We start from the raw sequence: 20,514 nt of genomic DNA, 5'->3' as shown, positions 1-20,514 counted from the left end.
GCTAAAAAAAATGCCCCCAAACCCCCCAATAATTCAAAACAGGCCACATCATCATTATATGGCTCAGCCCGGCACTTTCCAGATCTCTCCCCATCTCATTTTTTCTTCAAAGATTTCTTCTTATTATAAGACGTGATTTGATCCGCATTTGTTTGGTAAAAGAACAATCTTCACCTTCTTTCTCTAACCAAAGAAGACTAAGGAACAGCACCCTCCAAATTGAGCTCATCTTCTTCCTCTACGAGGACTAGAGTTGTACTACTACAAAACAAAAAGGCTTGTTCCTCTTGGGTCTCTTGTGCAAGTCTCCCCTGATTCTTCTTCAACCTAGATTTTAAGATCTCATGTTGGACACATATGCTGAATTTCTCAATCGGTCGCTTACACGCTCGTAGATCAGAAAACATCCAGGCTCATGCTGCACCACCCGATACCCCTGAAGAATTCCCAGTCGATGGCAGGCTGAAGGTGCCATGAACTCCATCCAACACGAGCTGTTCTCCAACACGAAAGACTCCTCGTAACCAATCGAGAACATCTCCTCGACGATATCCGGGACCAGGAGCGAGCGCTCCTCCACCACGTTGTCACGGTGGTGCGCGGTAGGAGCGGCGGCGGCCAGGCAGTGGCATACCGAGCAGCTGAGCTTCACCCGCAGCCACTGCGCCACGCACACGGTGTGGAACCGGTGCCCGGTGCCGCCCTGTCCTACAGGCAAACCGGGTAGCAGCCGTCGGCTGGCGCCTCGGCCATCTCCAGCGCCGTGACCGCCACCTCCGACACGGCGGCCAGCGGCGCCTACAGGGGGAACGGGTCATCCTTGTCCAGCTCGACGGTGTAATCTTCAGCGGTCGGGAACCTGTGAATGCGAAGACGTGGTACTCGTCGGCCGGCGAATGCGAATGCAAATTGACCCGCTCGGCCCCGCCTTATCCTGCGCCGCCCTTCGCCCCGCCCCTCGCCCCGCGGGCGCCGCAGCCCCTCGCCCGCTGCTCGCCGGGCCAATGCTGCCCTGGTGTGTGCGCCGGGAAAAACGCGGGGGAAAGAGGACGGGGGCGCGGATTGGGGGAAGACGGGGCGTCGCGAAAATACGCGGGGCGATGGCTGTTTTTTCGCATCGCTAATATTTTGGGGAGTTTTAGGTGAACAGTGGGAGTTCTTTTTTTTCTCTTTTTTTCTTAAAAAAGATATTAGGGTAAGATTAGCAGTATTTTGGAGTTGCTCTAATGTCTTGGGGCATGGTTGGAATGCGGAAGTGGCACATATACCCTCAACATTAGCCCAATCAACGATTAGTCTCTACTAAGAAAGCGATACCGGATATCTAAGAGGGGTTTGCTTTGAGGAACCAGACATAGAACGACCAAGAGATCTCGCTCCAAATCTTGCTCGACCATTTTGTTGGACGAACGAAATAAAATTTCCTACAACTACCTTGAGGTCTCCATGCGCAGACAAATCATGACAACGTCTGGCTCGCTCGTGCGGTTTCTTCTATGTCCCTAGCTGCATTACATCAGAGTAGGCTGAAGCAAGTCGTGTAGGGAGTAGGCATATCCACTCTGCAACTTGCAGCGAAGACCGACCGACCGACCGACCGACCGACCGACCGGCAATTTGCACGCAGAAAATATCTGATCATCCACGCAAGCAGTCCAGCCAGAGAAAACAATCATCTGATCTGACACTCGCACGGAACAATCAGCGTCTCATTTCCTGATCTCTGTTGTCAGAGATGCAACGCAATTACCAACCATCGTTGTGGCAGTCGCAGTACGCTCACTGCTCAGGCCTCCCTGTCGTACAGTCCACCTGCAGGGCGTCCGGGCATGGCGCACGGCGCCTGTCGGCTGGCTGTCTCGGGTCGCCATCGTCCTCCACGACGTCGTCCCCCTCCAATGGCTTGGAGGGAGTTTTGGGTCCGGGCGGCGCAGGAGAAACCTGGCTGGTGTGCAGGCGTGGTGGCCGTGGCTCAGTGGCTGGCACCCGGATCTCCGCGCTTTGGAAAAATCGTGGATCCTGTCGCTTCGCTCCGGGCGCCGGGGGCACTCGTTCAGCGCTGCGGCCTGCGGGAAAACTTTCTTGGCTGATTGGGACGGGACGAGAGGCGGTGAAACTCTGTAAGCAACCATCCACTGACAAAAGGGAGGACACTAGCTCCGTTTTGGACGCAGGAAATTTTGTTGCCGATTTCACATGAGGGATGGACTTCTTTTCATAGTTCCAGTGAAATGGCGTATCCTTTTAAGGGAAACTTGATCACGGATCACGGGGTTAAGTAGCATCCATTTGCAATCCACGAGGCTTAGGACGGCAGGTTTTATCCATCGAGATGGCGTGATCTTTTTGCAAAGATGATGGAAGAAGAATTCAAAGCTTGCCAGCAGTCCAAGCATGGATCCGACAACAGAAGCTACATTACCCTAATGGCAACTTGTGGACGCCGGCCCCATTGTGCCCACTGCCGAGCCGTTCCAGGCAAGATCACATCAGAGTTTGCTTCATCGTACGTGCCATTGGCTGGATGTGTTATTGCTCGCCTTGTCATTCTGGGTAGAACAGAATCCAACACATCCGCCAGTTTGGCACCGGAAAAGAAGATCAAACAAAAGCCCTCTTGGCAGTACTGGTAGACTAGGAACAAAATGCATCTAGACTTACAGATCACTAGACCTGAAAAGATGATTGGTTCTGAACAGCTTCCCTACCCAAAACTTTTATGGTACTTTCAATCGAAATCGGTCCGTATTTTGGTTTGGTGCCGGAATTTCGGCAAGGCTTTCCTGCCTTTTGAAAACCAAATTGGTGGCAAAATTTGGCAGGCGCTGGTGGAGGCAAAATTCATCACGAGCCTACACATGAGAAAAGCAAATTCTTACATTGAGAGCCATACAACTTCCTCCTAAAAAACATACAACAGTGCACATTTCTTCTGGTTAACTTGACCATGGATTCATAAAATGGATGGAGTGCCATCCCAGGAAACTCTGTTTTTGCCTATAACAGGTTAAACAATGAATAGCTTACAGTGCCTCAGTAACACCAAATAGTATTTCAGCTTTTTCTTTGCAAGGACACTCAAGTCCTCGCTCTAAGTTACAACATTCTCTATACCTAGAAGTGGGTTTTAAGCCGGGAATGAATAGTAGATAATAGAATAATTTCAGCAGGCGGTAAAGGTACCTCAATTTTTTTGTTGAGACCTACATCTGTTCTACCGCAAGGGCGGAGAACAGCACTTACCAGTTACCACCAGATCAGATTTTATCATGAAGGTTAACAACAAGGTCATGTGCATCATCTAGCAGCCTCCAGACATCTAGCTGCCCGGCCATGTTGTTGCACTCTCGCAATATCTCATCCATGCTGCTGTACTTCTCAATTATTAGCTTCCTCCTCTGCAGGACACATGCAGCGATTGCATAAAGCAACAGGTCGTCGGTTGGTGGAGCACGCAGCCTTATTCTTCCCCAGGTAGACCTCCCAATCCCAGCCCGTATGGCTGCCTGATCAGCCCACATAACTTCCCACAGGCATACAGTCTGCTCAAAAGTGAGCTCTCTCCTGAAGAGAACAACTACCATTCTGTACACAAAGAAACAGTCCTCAGCCTGCAACTTCTGCAGATGCCTATACAGGTGTGAGTCTTTGCGCTTGATAATCTCTGAGACAATCTTCAACTGCCTTCTTATTCCAACCTCATCAAGCCTGAAGTTGTGCCTTGCTTTCCTCATGAAACCCACGAAGCACCAAAATGCTTCTTCATCCTCCTCCATCACTGCAATGATAGGTGATAAGAGATCACTCATACCTTGGCAGTAGCCAATCTCTGGATCATAGACTGCGTATGCTTCAAGCAGTCCGACTAATCGAGCAGCATGATAAATCATACTGGGCTCTAAGTGATCATAATCTTTCAATCCAACAGATGCTGCAGACTGCATTGCTCGCTCTTTGGAAACTTCAGCCTGGTTGCGGGAGAACATAATCCATTCACTGTTTGACCTAATAGCATCCAACCTTATGATGCGCTGCCATGTGGCAAAGTCCTCTGAGGTTCTGCTAGACCTAAAAAAATCTGCCTTGAACGAAGTGCTCCTGGTAAATTTAGGATCTGGATCACAATTCTCCTCACCAGACACGGACATCCTTCCAGGGTCATCATCATCGGATGATTCAGAATCAGATGATTCTGACTCCGCTATGCATGGATATGCATAATTCAACTCATCTGTGTCCTCTTCCATACATTCTACAATGTTCTCTGGTTGCTCAGCCTCGTTATGTTCAGGAGTCAGCTCCTCGAGTGAAGCAGGACATACAGCAAGGGCATCTTCAAAACAAGGTGATTCAGATCCTTCAGCGGTACCCTCTAAACTAGAACACTCCTCATTACTAACTTCAGTTATTGCCTTCAACGCATTTCCCTTGCAGCCATTCAGAATTTGTTGGCACTGCCGCCTCAGCTTTTCATACTCTTTCCTGTACCAAAGCCATGCCAATTCATAATTGCTAACAGATAATATAAGTAGGAAAAAATAATCTATAAACAGGACATGAATGACTATAGTCCTAGTCACATTCCCTTTCAAAATTATTTTTTTCTCGAACACGCAGGAGAGCTGCGTATCTTTGTATTAAGGAGACCCTTTCAAAATTATAATAGCATCCTTTTCTGAAATTACTCTCAGAGATTAACAAATCATGATGCTGAAGTGCCTGTGATATTTGTTTTTCAGTCTTGCTTCATGGAAATTCTATTAAGCCATAAGCCAAATGAACATTTTTAATGCAAACCAGGCATTCATATAGATCCATAAAGCAGGAGTCAGTTAAAAAACAAAGAAAAAGCCTTTACAGCAATGAATATCTTACCTTTTCTTGATCTTGACAGTGTTCCTTTCTTCTTCAGAGCTATTTAAATCATAGCTGCAGACAAGATCCAAGGTCAGTTTTCGAGGATATGAAGTCACCAAGATATATTTTTGAAATAAGGAGTCACCAAGATATATATAAAAAAGAACAAAAATGTGAACAGGCTTGACACCATATTGCGGTGAAAATACTCAATGAGTCATATGCTGATATTGTAGCATTTGCAAAGCTAAAAATTGAGGTTGTCTTGCAAACTTGCATTCTTAAAAGTTACATGATATACTACTCATTCCAGGTAAGACCACCAGAGTACAGTAGTTTTTCATTTTCAGGCTATCAACTACCACAAAAGGAATGGAAAAGGTCCATATTACACCCCCTGAACATTCACATTTGTCTAATTTACACCCTGAACTCCACAACAATCTTATTTTGATGACCTGATGGTGGTTATAGAATCTAGTTGCTTATGTGCAATCATGTTTTTATTGTTGATTAACCATTTTTACTGCTGATTGCAACTGGAGACAAGGTGACACAGTGCTTGTGTGTAGAAAACACCGCCGTGTCAGCATAAACTGCTTGGTTTTAGGGCTAGGGGCTAAAGTAGACGATTTTGAGAGTTGAGGCCTTGAGGGTTTTCAAGTAGACACTTTAGTAGTTCAGAATGAAAATTAGACATACAGAAAAGTTCAGAGGCGTAACTTGGACTGAATGTGCCACATCCAATTTTACTAATTTATTAAGCCATCTTCCTGATATAACAATACAAAATGCCTAGCTTTCAAATGATAAAGATATGAGTTGTTGCTGAAGCAGCTATTACATGCACAACATGCATAAAAGCAGAACATTAAGCATACATCTCATAACGTTCTGTAAAATTGTTCTTAAAAGAGTATGAAAAAAGTTGTTCTTAAAAGTAATAAATGTAGGTTTCTAGAAAGAAAGAAGCTGCCACACAAAGAAGTACTCATAACCTTCAATTTATTACATATAATTCAAATTTCAAGATTGATCCAGCTAAGATCTATAAATAGATACCTACCACCCATATAAGTTGTTTGGTACTGTACTAATAACCAGAAATGTATGCTGCCAACGCAAATTCATGCAGCACTATCTCAAATGGCGTGCATAGTTGTAATGTTAGACTTGTACAAAGAAATGAGCAGTAATAAATTTACTCAATGGATAAAAGAAGTAGAGTGACTCACACTCCAAGTAGGAAGGGCCAAACTTCTGCCCTCAGGCCTGGTTCAATACCCTGGTACAGTAAAAGAGAGGCGTTTATGTCAGTGTTTTAGTTAGAGTATAAGATAGATATCTATATGACTATACTTTAACTGAGCACAATCCATTGACAACTAAGATGCAACATATATCTTGATGATATGGATGGAAAACGAATAAGTAATGTTCTTACTCCACTGCGAACTTTCTTGAGAAACTTCTTCCCACCATCACGAAGCTTCCCATTTGCTGAAAATAGACTGTCCCACTGTTCACGAGAAAGTGCTCGTTTTCTTTTCCTCCGAGACCATGGAGATTTAATACCACCTCTGCAAACATATAGAGCATTTCAGCAAATGGTATAATCAGACAGACATCAACCAACAAAAACAATATCAGGATAGCAACTGACAAGCTAAATGAACAGTAACATGCTTCAGTCATCCATTCTACCTAAATGAGTCCTTGTCGATGCCAACATGTATGATAAATAGATCAAAATACAAAAAAAGGAGAGAGAATCAATAAATGAGCTAATTTGTTTATGAAATATATTTAGTGAGGATTATGGAAACAACTTCCTCTGGTTGCTTATTAAATAACTGGGGAGTGCTTGTGATGATCAGATTGTCTTGTCCACAGGACAAACTAGCTTGAAACAGGTTAGCCATACACAACCAGATAGAACATGCAAGTCTAACATCATGAACTAACCCTTGAGGCAATCGCATAAGCTGTAATTTGACCCCAGAAGCGTCAGTAATCTAAAAGTAAAGCCACAGAGGCCTTGATTATATTCTGAAGTTAATAAGGGAAGCATCTTGCTACTGAGCACACAACTGAAACAGAAAATAAACATACTGAAGTTACTAGTTCATGGTAGTGGCAACTGATTGATGGTAAAAACGGATTTCACAAATGCACAAAAATGTGCCGAGCACGATTCGTGTACACCTCTACACTAAGCTGCAATCTAAATATCCACTAGATCAAAGCACATGAATCACCCTAATTTGAGTAGCTAAGCCGCTTTCAGGCCACTAATTACATCACAGCAAGCTCGGACAGTCTCCACCGAACCAGATCAGAAGCACTCAAACGAACCTCATGTAATACGAACTGAAAATGGGACATTTTTACTCCTAAAGACGCCGCCTTTCGCCAATCCGGAGAGAGAAACCCACCGATCCGAGTGTGGCGAGGACGAAGCCGGCGAGGAAGAAGACGAGACAGCCGCCGCAGCCGACACCACGGCCACCGCGCTCCCCGCCGCGGCCGCCGAAGAAGACGACGAGGACGACGACGACGACGCGGCGGCGACGAGGAGCGACCGGATGTGGATCCACGACGAGGACGGCGGGGAGGACGCGGCCGTCGGCGAGGACGACGACGACGGCGAGGACGAGGTGCTGGATCGCCGCAGCGCCTTCATGTCCCTCTCACCCACCTACCCCCGGAACGCCCCCACCCACCCAACCGCTGCCCGCCACTAGCGCCACCACTCCACCGTCCCCCGCCTCCCCGCCGCCATCCCCCGCCACCGCAGGATCTCGCCGCCGGCGCCCGCACCCCCCGCGCGCTGCGTGGCCACAGTACTGTCCGATTTGGTTTTTTCTCTTTAAGCTTTTAGCAAAGGGACACAAGGGAGAAGGAGTCGGGGGAGAGCATGTGACGCCAATAAGACCCGAGGCCGAGCCACAAGGAAGGAAGAGAGAGGAGAGTGGGGGTGGGTGCCGTGCGCGTTTAAACGGGCCCTGTTCGGACCTGCCATGTGGGGCTTTCTCGGGCAGTGGCCCTGCGGGGTCCACTAGTCAGTGAAGGAGGCAATAGATGATAAGACCTACCCTTGGCCCTGGGGCCTTTGTGTATTGTAGGACACTCAACGCTCCAGCATTTAAGACCTGCCGTTCCTGAATTTTTTTAGAGTGCTTTCGAGGTCAACTTTTGGTAAGTTTATCCGGTTGGGTTCATTTCTTTTGTTTTGGGGGAAACTAAATGGGTTTGCCGCAGATTTTGGTTTAGCCTCCCTCACTTTCAAATTGTAGTAATTGTAGGCTGTTTTAGTTCATAGATATTATTATTTATGTAGATATAGTGTATATCTAGATGCATAAAATTAGAAAAATTAAAACGATCTATAATTTTGAACGGAGACAAATTCATTTGATATGTCTTATACCGGTATTGAATTTCAGGCGACTGCGACCAAATCCACAGAATCAATTCCCAGGAATTTCCTCGTGGAAAAAACACCAGGAGGATTTATGTGACCCTAATCCATTCATCAATCACATCTTGACCCGTTATCTTTAAAAAGACATATTTTGACCATTTCTTACACACTAGTAAATGAGTACAAGACAAGTGTGAGGTTACCAAAGGTATGGACGTAACCGAGACGGATTGACTTCCTAGCCGACACGTTTAGCTCGTGGAAAATCGCAACTTGTCAGTGCCTCAGTCGTGCTCCACGCACAATCCGAAAAATATTTTGCTTTTTTTGAAAGAAAAGGAAAAAGCTTCTACTTGCAGTGGACCGACGACGCTTTGAACTGATCGTTCGGTTCTTCAGGCAACACGGTTACACTGAAACGACCAAACAATAGTCCACAGAGGGCATAAACTACGAGGACGATTTGCAAATGGTGATAGAGAATGCTGAGGACTTTCCATGAAATTTACCTAAGCGATCCTTAGGAGAAGACTTGGAGTCAGCTCTTGCTACGTGCATATTACTGTGCGGCTGATTTGTTTCAGTGAAAGAGACTGATATGCAATGTTCACTGCAAATTTTGGAATGTCCTACATGGAGCATTAAACAGTAACCAAATTAAAAGTTCAGAAGACCCTCATTCTTTGTTTAAAGAAAAGGAAAACACTAGAATATCTCGGATATGCCTATATTCATGCAAATGTTCCGTGAAGTCATGAAATCATCTCTGCTATGCATGCAGCACATCGTGTGATTGATTTGTTTCAGTTCTTCCTTTTGCAGCAGTTTGGTTCAGACTTTCAGTTGAGACCCGATCACCTGATAAACTGGAATGTGCTGCTTGGATTCCCTTTAGCACCAAAGCAGGCGCCAAAAGCACAAGACCCTCATTAAAAAAATAAAAAAAAACAAAGAAGCACAAGACCTTATGATGAAAAGCAAATATGTCATGCCTTTTTGGTGATCATAACGGCTCCATTTTCTGCCCTGGTCGCCTCTTTCGCAAGCACCTTTGATTGCCCTTTTCTTTTTTCGCCATCTTCGAAGAAAATAGAAGTAGAAAACCCAGGAAAAACGGCTAGAATAGAAACTCTGCCATGTTGAAGCTGCCAATCTCCTCCCAAATCCATGCACCTAGCGTCATTTGCTGCAGATGAGGCCGGCGATTTTTCAGAGATCCCAACAGCAGCAGCGACACGCAACGAGCGACGTGTCTCCTCCACTGACGACCGGGCCATGCGACCCGCAGTTTTATATGAACAAACAGAAGAATCCCTGGGCACAGCATGATGCACAGATAGGCGATAGCTACTAATTTCTTTCCTCTTTGTCTCTGAAAAAAGTAAGGAAATGCCGATCTTGACGATGCTGCCGCTGCTGCTACTGAAATGGTTAGGTCTTAGGGCGAGTGCCCTACATTCCAGGCCATGTTCGCCTGGTCCATGCTCATGTGAGGCCTGGACAAGAGTCACATGAACCTGGGGCAGGTTAGGTGATCCGGGCAGGTTCCTGCAGCTTGCAGTGCAGAGGCTGCGGCAGTTTGGTTGGGCGGTTGGGCCTCATGCAGTCATGCGTTCGTGCTCCGGAGTTCAGAGATTGCTCGCTCGCCCGCGGCTGCGTCGGCAGATGGCAACGACGCCGACGCACGAGGAGAAGAGGACCATGGCTGCAAATGCAGTGGCCGAACAGGTCGGCGCGGGCGGGCGGCCGGCCGGCCAAGCCAGAGCGTGGCGGCATGAGCGCATCCGTGACCGGTCGGCGTCCATGCATTGAATCCTTGGACGCGCGCATTGGTTGGACCGCCAGATGATGCGCGGATTCGTGGCTTTGTCTCAGAAAAAGAATGTGCGCATTTGCGTTGACAGGTGTCGACCACACGCACGCTGGATACGACGAGAAATGGCATTTTTGGGCGGATCGTGATGGGCTGATGGCCAAGCGATTCTTGAGACTTTGGTTGGACGATAGGTTGATAGCACAGCATGAAACGGTCAAGTGCCTTGGACCAGACAATGGAATACAAGTAACGCATGCCCTATACCTGAGGATTGCTAATGTTGTCTGTTCTAGCTGCCTGAGAAAACCGTGTTCGCACTGCACAGGTTACAATCCTAGCAGAGCAGCAAATCTCCTCTCTAGATTCTTTTTTTTAATGGAGAGAGATTTTTTTATGGTTCTTTATTTATCGACTTCATACGACTAGTTTCCGGTCTAGGGTGGTGGGGTGATAACAAATGGATGTGGAATAAAGAGAAGATTTCAACGCAAGATTAAGTTGGCAAATGGGTTATGCACGGTGGTAACGGTATTAGTGAAGCTGGTGTACCACGGCAGGACAAATGGTGACACCTAACCTACCGGAGATGGGTAAGGGAGAGCGGAACTGAGGCCATTGTTAAGTGAGTAAGTCTTTGAATGTTATGAATATGTAGCTAAGTTATGGATTTGTGAGAAGAAGCATGCCATACTAAATATGCAAGTGGTGTGTTATGCTATAGCTATGGCATGGCATTCATCTTGCCAATGCTCAAAAATCAGTCCATCCTCTACCCAATACGTCACTTAGAGAGATACAATGTACAATGCTTGGATGGTGGAGTCGGAAGCTCTCGCGGCAAGGTTAAAATAGATCCGCTAGATGGGACTGGGTAATGATAAGTCTAGATATCTATGAAAAAGGAAGTGGAGTCGGGGTGGGAGAACACCTACACAAATGATGGGAAGATGGGTGGGTAGGGGAAGAGGGGGGCTTGAGCTAAAATTTTGAAATCTTCTCTTTATTACACAAATGTGAACTATGATGTGAGAATGTTGGATAAAATTTTGTTCCAATACATATGATGTATTGAAGAACTGTTCTGGAATTTGCAAAGAATAGCAAATTAGCAATAAGATATTCATGTTTTTCGATTGAAAGCTAGCCTATTCAGAGGGCCGGAAGAGTAGCGAACTCATTTTAAAAAAAATCCTTGTCTATCCATCTGATGTTGATCTCAAAGGGGCCAAAAAGTAACCGTGGGCCTGTTCAAACGACTTCGTGGGCTTCCGTAACGAATGTGGGCCCGGTACACACAACTGGGGGCCCAAACCTGAACCCAATAAGCACCAGACTCGATTGTGTGTGTGTGTGATAATGTAGAGCAAGCGCGTGTACTGAAAATACTGAATGAAGAGGAGGATTACATCTCTTCTTCCATGTATCCTGGACTTGGCTGGTCCTAACTTAGCGGCCCCTACAGTTTAATGGAATTTGCTGTTCCATCTCAAAAGGAAAAAAGGAAAAAAAAGAAAAAGAAAAAGAAAACCGCTGCCTCCTGCTATCTTCTCGTTCCTTCTTGTACCCTTGAGTCTTGACTAGTGGCAGAGCTTGAGCCAATTCCAAGAGGGGCCAGCTTCAATGTGGTTAGGGAGATGAGGAGTGGCCATGCTGATGCCTTGGTTCGGATTGAGCAATGACCGTCTTCACTTCAGATAGTCGTCAGTGTTAAAACGATCGTCGTCAGTGAAGTGCATGAGGTCAGACAGCACAACTAATGCATGGCTTATGTTAGGTACAATGGGGTCCTGCTGCTAATCGATGCCCTGGCATCTGTTCTTGAGTTGCTGCTTGAGAAAAATCCGTGTTCTTGCAGCACGTGTTTCATGGTTGGGGGTCTGTCAAGAAACTGAAAGGGAGACAGAAGAGCAGCGCTCTTGCTTATATGAGCTAGTTCAAATGTAGCAAAATGCATCCGTTGCCTTCAGATGGAATTATGGAAGATGGAATCTGCAGGTTCCGACGCCTGACAGCTGAATATCTGATGAAAACAGTATTTTCAGCGCAATGCCCCCTAAAAGACTAGCGTCTGAAACACAGTCTGAATAACGAGTGATGCAGTGCTGTTCCACACGAGGGCTCAGGTTGCACTTTTCTTTTCCTTTGGAATAAAGGGGCACGCAGGGAAACTGGAATGATGCAGGGATCTATAACTGGGAACGCGGATCATTGTTCTATATAAACTGGCACGAGCATTGAAAACCATAACAGGAATCTGGGACATGCCGATAACGGCATAAGCCTGGAAGAATAGTCATCAACCGATAAACTTGAACATGGTTACAGGTACTAAACCAACACTTGCTGAGCAATGTTTCAAAACTGTTATTTACTAAGCTAGAACCAACACATGAAACTTCATCCGATCTGAAACACATTACTCAGAACAATATACTACATACAGGGCTCAAGTCTCCCTTACATGAAATCCATGGAGGGCGAATGCAACTATGCACTATGCAGGCCTCAGGATCTTTTATTTAAGATGAAAGGCTTTGAGCTAAGATAAAGGGCTTCACTTGTTCTGCAACATGGACACTGCTGGCTTGTCAGTGAACCAAGTGAATTCTCCGTCTTGAAGCACAGCCATCTCAACAGGCAGCAGGTCGGATGAAGTTTGCTTGTCTGAAAGTGCTTTCTGTACTGGGCCAGCCTTCCCAGCTCCAGTGACCACCATTGCAATATATGCAGACGAGTTGATCACAGGAAATGTAAATGTGATCCTTTCCGGTGGTGGCTTTGGAGAGTCCTTGATGTAGGTGACCCACCTCTCTTTCTCGTTAACAAGAGGGTGACCAGGGAAGAGAGAGGCAATGTGGCCATCAGGTCCCATTCCAAGAAGCTGGAGATCGAACCTGGGAAACCCAGTTGCTGCTGACATGGCAATTACACCGTTCTTAACAAGCTGCTTCAAGCAAGCTTCGTAGTCGTCCGCTGCTCCCTCAGCTGACAAGGCATCATTTATAGCATAAACTTGCCCAGGAGGAATCGGCACCTACAAAGTGGACAGACAGCACCCAGTTAATGTTACACACAAATTACAGACAGCCTGAAAATTGGCGAGAACGGAATGACCACACATAAGAACACAACTTTTATGTAACTTCCATACTGATGCTGTCATGATCCGTCTGAGCCTCCACAAACATCAGATCGTAGACAAGATCATATTGAGCTCAAGATATATTTGAGCATGAACAAATTTAAGCAGATTGAAAAGCCTATCATTGAATAATATTTAAACCAGAAACCTTAGTCTTTTGTTACTAATGACTCATCTAAACTGTTCAGAATACACAAAAAAGATTCTTCAACTCACTATCTATCTATAATAATGAAATCTGAACCTATTTTTCAAATAAAATTTTTGAAAAAGAGTCACAGTAGACTCAAGTATCATACACCACTATATGTAAAAGAACTACAACAAAATTAGATGAAAAGAAATGAATGGCTCGATCTAAAAGACTTCCTAAGAACACAAAATTCATGAACCAGCAATGCAATTTTTAGGCAAAACCCAATATGCCACTGTGCCAGAGTACCAGATATTTGTATCATGCAGTAAACTAAGTACAGATTGAGTTCCAGCATACCCATGATACATTTGTTGATGATTCCAAAACTGAACTTTGACAAAAACAAGAAGCTGAGGTACATGTGCAAATGATTTTGAGTATCATTGTAACTACTAGCTAATTCGACGAATGTTTACATGGTGCAAATGATTAGATTTGTGCACCTGTTGTCAGTCTCAGTTTTCAATTTCTAGAATTTATTTAAGCACACCTGTTGCACAGATCTTTAATAGCATCGTCATAGGGTTTGCTTTGCTAAAATTTTCCACAAGGCATTTAGACACCTTTAGTTTTACTCAAAACATAATGCGGAAAAAGCTAAATGACCCATCTCCTGGTGTTATGACTAGCTACCACCACCTGTAATTATGTTCCTAAATTGGTGATTAGCCAGATCGGGTCCAATATCCAGAAATAAAGGTTCTCGACACAATTCGCATCCACTGAATTTATCCCAATCCCGTTGTTGCATAACTCCCCATCACTCTACACAAAAAGATTCCATCTTCCAATTACCCAATCAGATAACAGGAAAGGCCTTGAAGAATGAACAAGAAATTGCAGTTAATACCTTAGAGAGAAACCCATCGAAGGCGAGCTTGTAGTTGCTATCCTCATGGTCCTTGGGCACGACTCTCTCATCCACCCAGAAGACGTGCCACTTGCTCCAGTCCACCGATTCTAGGTACGGCGGCTCCGTCAGCTTGCTGCGAAACCAACAGATCTCTAAGTGATCCGTAAAGCCTGAGGAACCAACAAAGGCGCGATTTGTGAGGGGTGGGAGAAGCGTCGAATAACCTGAGCGCGTCGATGAGGGATCCGCCGGAGAGCACCACAGTGAAGGCACCCCTCTCGGCGGCGAACTTCTTCGACAGATCCGCCGTGTACTTCGCCAGAGACACTGCGAGGTCTTCCTTGGTATCGAAGATGAGCAGCTTCTGCTTGGCGGGGGCGGCGCCGTCGGTGGCCATGGCCGCGGCGGGGCGAATGGGAAAGGGAAGAGAGCAAGAGGAGAAGAGACGGGGCCTGGGACCGATTCTTCTGCAGAAGATTGCCGGGACGCGAGATGCAGGGGGCGAGCGGCGGCCGGTGAGTGTTGGGAGGAGAGCGGCAGCGGCGGCGGCGGAGACGGAGGTGGACATGGTGGTGGTAAAAGTTTGTTGTTATAGGAGGGCTGTAATGTGGGGCTGGTGGTAAAAGTGACAGGTGGATGGAGAGGCGTACAGTGTTCCTCTACCGTCCAGATCAAGATGGACGGCTATTCTATGTGGTAGACGTTTCCCCTGGCTCGCTCGGTCGGCTTGTTCAGGTGGGGCCATCTATTTCCCTGTCCCTTTCCGTGAGCACATCCAAACGCCACCTCAGCATTTTTTATTCGACTAGGTGTAAATTGAATAATGCCGCATCTAAAAACAAGTTAAGTAAATATCATATTTTTAAGATAAGGTTTCATATCAGAGTAGGAAGATTTTTTGTTTTACTATGGAGTACATAATTTATTCGTTCGTAAGGCATAGCTTATTTTGCTATGTGTTCAAAGCTACACTCCAACCATTCTCCTTTTGCTTGTGTGGTCATCCGGATCCGGAATTAGGATTTTGGTTCATGTTAATAAGAAAAAACATTTTACTTAATTCCATGCTGAAATTCATGTAGGTTTGTTGAAATTGGAACCCTACTGTGAGAAACCGCCGCTTTCCTCTCTCTCTCATGTAGGAACGTGTACACGTGAAAGTGATTGTTAATGAGATTCAGTAAAAAAACGAGTACTCCCTCCATATAGAAAAAGGAAGTCGTTTTGGACAGTGACACGATCTCCAAAGCATTACTTTGACTCCTTATTTTTATAAAATTATTTATCAAAAAGTGATATATGCATATTTTTATGAAAGTATTTTTCAAGACAAATCTATTTATATGACTTTCACATTTCCAAACTCAACAACTTAAAAGTTATTCATGATTTATATTCCCAATGTTTAACCCAAATCTTATCAAAACGATTTTCTTTCCCTATACGGAGGGAGTACATTCACATGATATGCTTGCGGTCACTCCTCCCCGAAACCGCAATACCAACCACCTGGGGACCTTCCAAAGCCGCCAACGCCTACACAATGTAGCTTGGTTCTTTCGTAAAAAGATGAAGTTGGGTACTTGAGTTAATGAGTTGCCGCTTCTTTGGTTACAAAGACACGTACGATTTGTTTGTAGAGAGGATGCATTAAGAGGGTTTAACACCGATATTTATCATACCTGCCAGACTGCTACCGCTAATGCCCCCTCAGATTCGAACTGTAGGTTGTTTTATATATCCTAGTTGTTTAAATTTCTTTAAAGTTAAATAGATTTATATTACATAGTTCATATTATTGATTGGTCATGGAAAATACTTTCAAAATGTGTAATTTTCTCTATTTAATGTAGTATATCTTTTACAAAGTTTACAAATTCAAATGTCATATTAGAGGCCATGTCACTATCCTAAACGACTTATATTGAGAATAAAATGGAATATGATGTATGTCCGTGTGACCCTTAGTTCTATCTTTAGCAAGTGTTCACACATTAGTGCGATCCTATGATTCGTCACTTGATGGAACCGGAGCCTATAAAGTAGCACCTCTTCACAACCATTATAGTGGAAGCAGGGTGTCAAAATCTTATCGCCGACAGCGCTAAATCACTAAAGATTCCGATGCTTAAATAGTGGCATCGAATTGACAGAGGCGCATCACGCGTCAAACTTATAGTGCTACTACGGCTACGTGGCACTTGGGCACCTGCAGTCTCTACTCGCTACTCGTATTGCAAGGAAGCACATCCATCACAATCGATACCATCACTGTAGCATCTTCGTTCCAGAAAACTCGCTGACTGATCTAAGATCAGTAGTTAATACAATCCTCGCTACAGATTAGTGTCAGAGCAATAAAAGACGCATAAAATTATAGAAAATATGATTTTACCTTTAAGTGGCGGAGAGCGGTGCGGTTACCCATTCCACAAGCAGAATGAAGTTAGGGCACCAGATAAGTCATAATCCTGTATAAATGAAAGCAAGCCTGAGTACACTTATGAATGAATGGTACTCAACAAATCTTAACGTTGAAATTATATTAAATGCTGGGATAATTAAGGAAAGGATATGAGATTTGTTTTTATTAATAAATCTATTTCATGTAAGGTGAGGTGAGTTTTGGAAGAGGAGAGGAAAAAAGTATATTCTTTTTATGTTGTTGGCCCTAAGGGGTCCCCTACCAGTTCCTAAGTTTTAAGGTGCACCAGAGACCATCAGGGTCCTTCTGGGCCGGCTTACGCCTCATTCTAAATTATCCCTCTTAGGGCCTCGGTCCCATCTTACCACACTCAAATTGTGATTTAATTGATGAGAGCTTTGACTATATGGGCTCGTAACCGTGAGCCTCAGCTATCCAGATATATTATACTCTATGGAGGGGTGTACACTACCTATACGTTCGATTAGCCCATACCTCAGCTTCAGACGTTACTGACCTACAAGACTTGTACCCACCGGCGTCTATTCCTATGTTGTCCCTAGCTCCATCCACAGATACGGCTGGGGTCTAAGCAGGGGCCATACTACCTCCACACAAGGACATTATCCTGGGAAAAAGAGATGCATCATAATGTGGCATACAATGCCGCCGGGTCCTCTTGACCTCAACCTATGACCCGTGCTGATCGGACCTGGGACTCTACGAAAGTCCTGCTCCAGCCTACCTGTTGCCCACTGTGGTCCCTTACGATGGTTTACTAGGTTCCGCTGGTGGGGTGTGAATCAAGGCCTCACATGATTAGGCACTCCGAAGGTTGTACCTGTTGGCACGTATGGTTTCACGTATCACTAGAAAGATTTTCCCGTGAGCCGGTCCTTATGTGACCAGAGTAAGCTTTTGGGACAGGATCCTCCACTGAGGCTGCCCCCTTACTCCCTTGTCCTGTCTTTAGGGGTTTGTAACTCTTTAGTTGGTTCATTTTATTAAACTCACACTTTCTAGGTTTTCCATAAAAATATATTGATTGTGATATTCCAAAGGAATTCTATTTCTATATGATACTCGATCATCGATCTAGTCGTGACCAGGGTCATTAATATGATTTCTAGCTATAAATGGCTTCAAGTCAAGGTAAGAAAGAAAATAGATGTGGGTTGCTCCTATAGGTTTTAAGAAGATGCAAGGTCTTGGTAAATTTTAATATCTATGTAAATGTAGGATAAAAATGTGATCAAGGGGTAGGTGCTAGAACTTGCCTTCATCGACAGGGTCTTGACTTCTCATCTTCTGAATTTTCGGTTTTTCATCGGAGCCTGGTCAGGCTAACGTTCTATACGTCTTCTGGACGGCCGGACCTTCGGCTTCATATCTTCTGGATCCCTTGCCGGGTCTTGGTCACGTCCTCAGATTACACAAGCATGTAAACAAGTAAACAATTCTAACAATCAATATCTAGTTTAAGGAAAATGAAAAGGGAACGAAGGATGGAGGTTTTGGGAATTATTCTATATCTAATGAACAATCCTCGGATAAGGAGGAATATACATTAATTCTTTGGAAATGGGCTTCTAAATAATTAATGGATGGAATGGTTGGAATCTAAAGAATTTCTAGAAAATTACTAATGGATTTCCTAGAGTTTTGGACGGGTGGCATAATGGCTAGATTTTATTAGTATCTAAGGTTTCCAGTTGGGCGGCATAACAGCTAGATTGGGTCAATATATGTGGTTTGAATTGGGCAGCACAATGATAGGGTATTGGAATAATTTGAGATTTTGGATGGGTGGCATTACGGCTAGATGGTGTTAAGGATTACGGTTTTAGTCGAACAGCATCCCAACTGGGTTTTGGAAGGGACCCTGAGTATGATGTGGGGGCTAGGTGATGTGAATGCACTTCGGGGCCAAGAAACTTGCATGATGAGCTTAGCATTATCCCAGGGCCCTGCCCTATGGTGGGTGGAGCTCTGACAAGTTTCGGCGGATGCGCGACAGTGATAGGGGTTAGCGGTGACAATAGGGTAGCGAGGAACAGCTGGATGGATGCTGTTAACAATGTGGGAAATGTGGCTAGAGGCCGCACGATGCACTCGACTTCGACCCGGCCCGACACCTAGGGGATAGGGCACGGCGGTGGGTGGAGGTGGTGCGCCATCTTTCCTAGAAAGGTTGGGGCTCTAAGATCTGAGTTAAAAGATAGAATAGGGCTCATATGAGATTAAAAATAGAAAAGAAAGACATGGACATGCTTAGAATATTATGTAGTATTTATGGGATTTTTTGGAACAGTGGAAGGGCTTGAAGCGAAAGGTGGTGTGCACTTACCGGGTGTGCCCAACAAATTTAGGCCGGATGACACAGAGGGGTGGGTCTGCTAGCGCACTGTTTCGTGTGCCGATTTGGTGGGCGCTATGGACCGGGGTGGCCTAGGTGTGTGGTCTTGGTGCACCGGGTTCAAGAGCGAGGGTGGTAGCGGTTACGGAGGTGGGCAGGACGGCGTTGGCCTGCTGGGCCCATGCATCAGGTTTATGTAGAGAGGGGAGGGTGAAAACGGCCGACGGAGGTGGGATGACTTGGCTGGGGCGCGTCGGGGCCGAGCGGTGCCACCGCGGCCGCCATGTGCACCGCTGCAGGGCTCGCTAGAGCACCCTGGGAAAGCATTCCCGGTCGCTGCCGGCCCCGCGGAGGGCACTGGGAGGGAGAGGAGCGCACGGGGAGTGCGGCTATGGGGTCGTGGAGAAGAGGGAGAGAAAGAAAGAGGCGCGTCCATTGGGGGACAATGGACCCACCCCCCCTCGGAGGTGTGGAGCTCGGGGAAGGGTCAGGGTGGTATTTATAGCCGGGAGCGGTGCACGGGAGGCGCCCATGTCTTCCGGAGTGGACGAGGGTGAGTGGCTGCACGATGATGAGGGGGGATGCGTGGCCGCCGGAGAGGAGGCGTCGAGGTCTCGGTGATACGGATGACCACTAGAGTGGATAGGAATGAGGCGTGGACGGGGGGCCACACGACCTTGCTTGCAGACGAAGGATGGAGGATGGGGGATGCACTGGCGGCCAGCCATGTCAGTGCGGCGGGTCAAGGTGGCCGCGTGGGTGGCGTGCTAGAGGCAGCGGCGGTCGGAATGATTTCGACAGCAGGCGAGGTGGCTGGGAATAATGGTCGGGGGGCCGAGAACAGTGGCAGGGATAGGGGAGGAGGGATGTGATGCGGGGGGTCAAGGTCACGTGGATGCGGCGCCGGTGCTTGCGGCTAAGCAAGCGAAGGGGGGAGGTGCACCTGGGCGCGGTGGCACGGTAGTTCCGACGTGCGACGGCCGGTGGCCGGAGTGGTGCCATTACGCGGCGGCGCTGGGGTTCGGGAGCCGGGCGGCAGCGACGCTGTGGCATGCGAAGGCGGGCCTCATGGACCACTGGCCAGAGCTGGGCCGGAGCGAGCCAGCCGGGCCGACGCATGATGTGGGCTGCTTGCGAGAGGGAGGTGAAGGCGGAGTCCAGCTGGGCCAAAAGGGGCTGTGGGCTAAAAGCGAGGTTGCGGCATGGTTAGGAGGTTAATGGGGTTTTCTATTTTTTTTATAGAGTTTTAAGTTCAAATTTGATATGAATTTCAAATTTGAAGGAAGTTTGGGGTGTGAGCTTGTGTTGGCTTTAAAAATGGAACATTTTGGGAGGTTTTTGGGGTTTAAAGTGTTTGGATTGACCAAGATTGAATAATGAACTCCTAATGGTTTTGAATGGAATTAATATTCAAATTATATTTGAATATTGGGTTTAAGATTCCT

At 46.0% G+C, this 20,514-nt stretch overlaps 2 protein-coding genes across 3 annotated transcripts; both read right to left on the bottom strand.

Annotated features, from left to right (window-relative positions):
* Positions 1-2,318: 2,318 nt before the first annotated feature.
* Positions 2,319-7,587, bottom strand: LOC101758316 (GTPase-activating protein gyp7). 2 transcript variants are annotated; one of them, XM_004957374.3, is made up of 6 exons: positions 7,293-7,587; positions 6,302-6,437; positions 6,093-6,142; positions 4,876-4,929; positions 3,244-4,482; positions 2,319-2,852 (listed from the first exon to the last, which is right to left on the bottom strand). In XM_004957374.3, exons 1-5 carry the CDS (start codon positions 7,538-7,540, stop codon positions 3,258-3,260), a joined length of 1,713 nt encoding a protein of 570 aa, XP_004957431.1. In that variant the 5' UTR covers positions 7,541-7,587; the 3' UTR covers positions 2,319-2,852; positions 3,244-3,257. The 2 variants fall into 2 exon arrangements, with proteins under 2 accessions (XP_004957431.1, XP_004957430.1); XM_004957373.2 differs by lacking the exon at positions 2,319-2,852 and having other exon boundaries at positions 2,904-4,482; positions 7,293-7,586.
* Positions 7,588-12,352: 4,765 nt separating this feature from the next.
* On the bottom strand, positions 12,353-14,893 carry LOC101757896 (probable 6-phosphogluconolactonase 4, chloroplastic). The gene is made up of 3 exons (XM_004957372.2): positions 14,513-14,893; positions 14,286-14,421; positions 12,353-13,131 (listed from the first exon to the last, which is right to left on the bottom strand). The coding sequence occupies exons 1-3, from the start codon at positions 14,854-14,856 to the stop codon at positions 12,652-12,654; spliced, it is 960 nt and encodes a 319-aa protein (XP_004957429.1). The 5' UTR covers positions 14,857-14,893; the 3' UTR covers positions 12,353-12,651.
* Positions 14,894-20,514: the final 5,621 nt, after the last annotated feature.

Source organism: Setaria italica, chromosome II (assembly GCF_000263155.2).
Source record: "Setaria italica strain Yugu1 chromosome II, Setaria_italica_v2.0, whole genome shotgun sequence".
Classification (NCBI taxonomy): domain Eukaryota; kingdom Viridiplantae; phylum Streptophyta; class Magnoliopsida; order Poales; family Poaceae; genus Setaria; species Setaria italica.
This window is presented reverse-complemented; position numbering and strand designations above follow the sequence as displayed.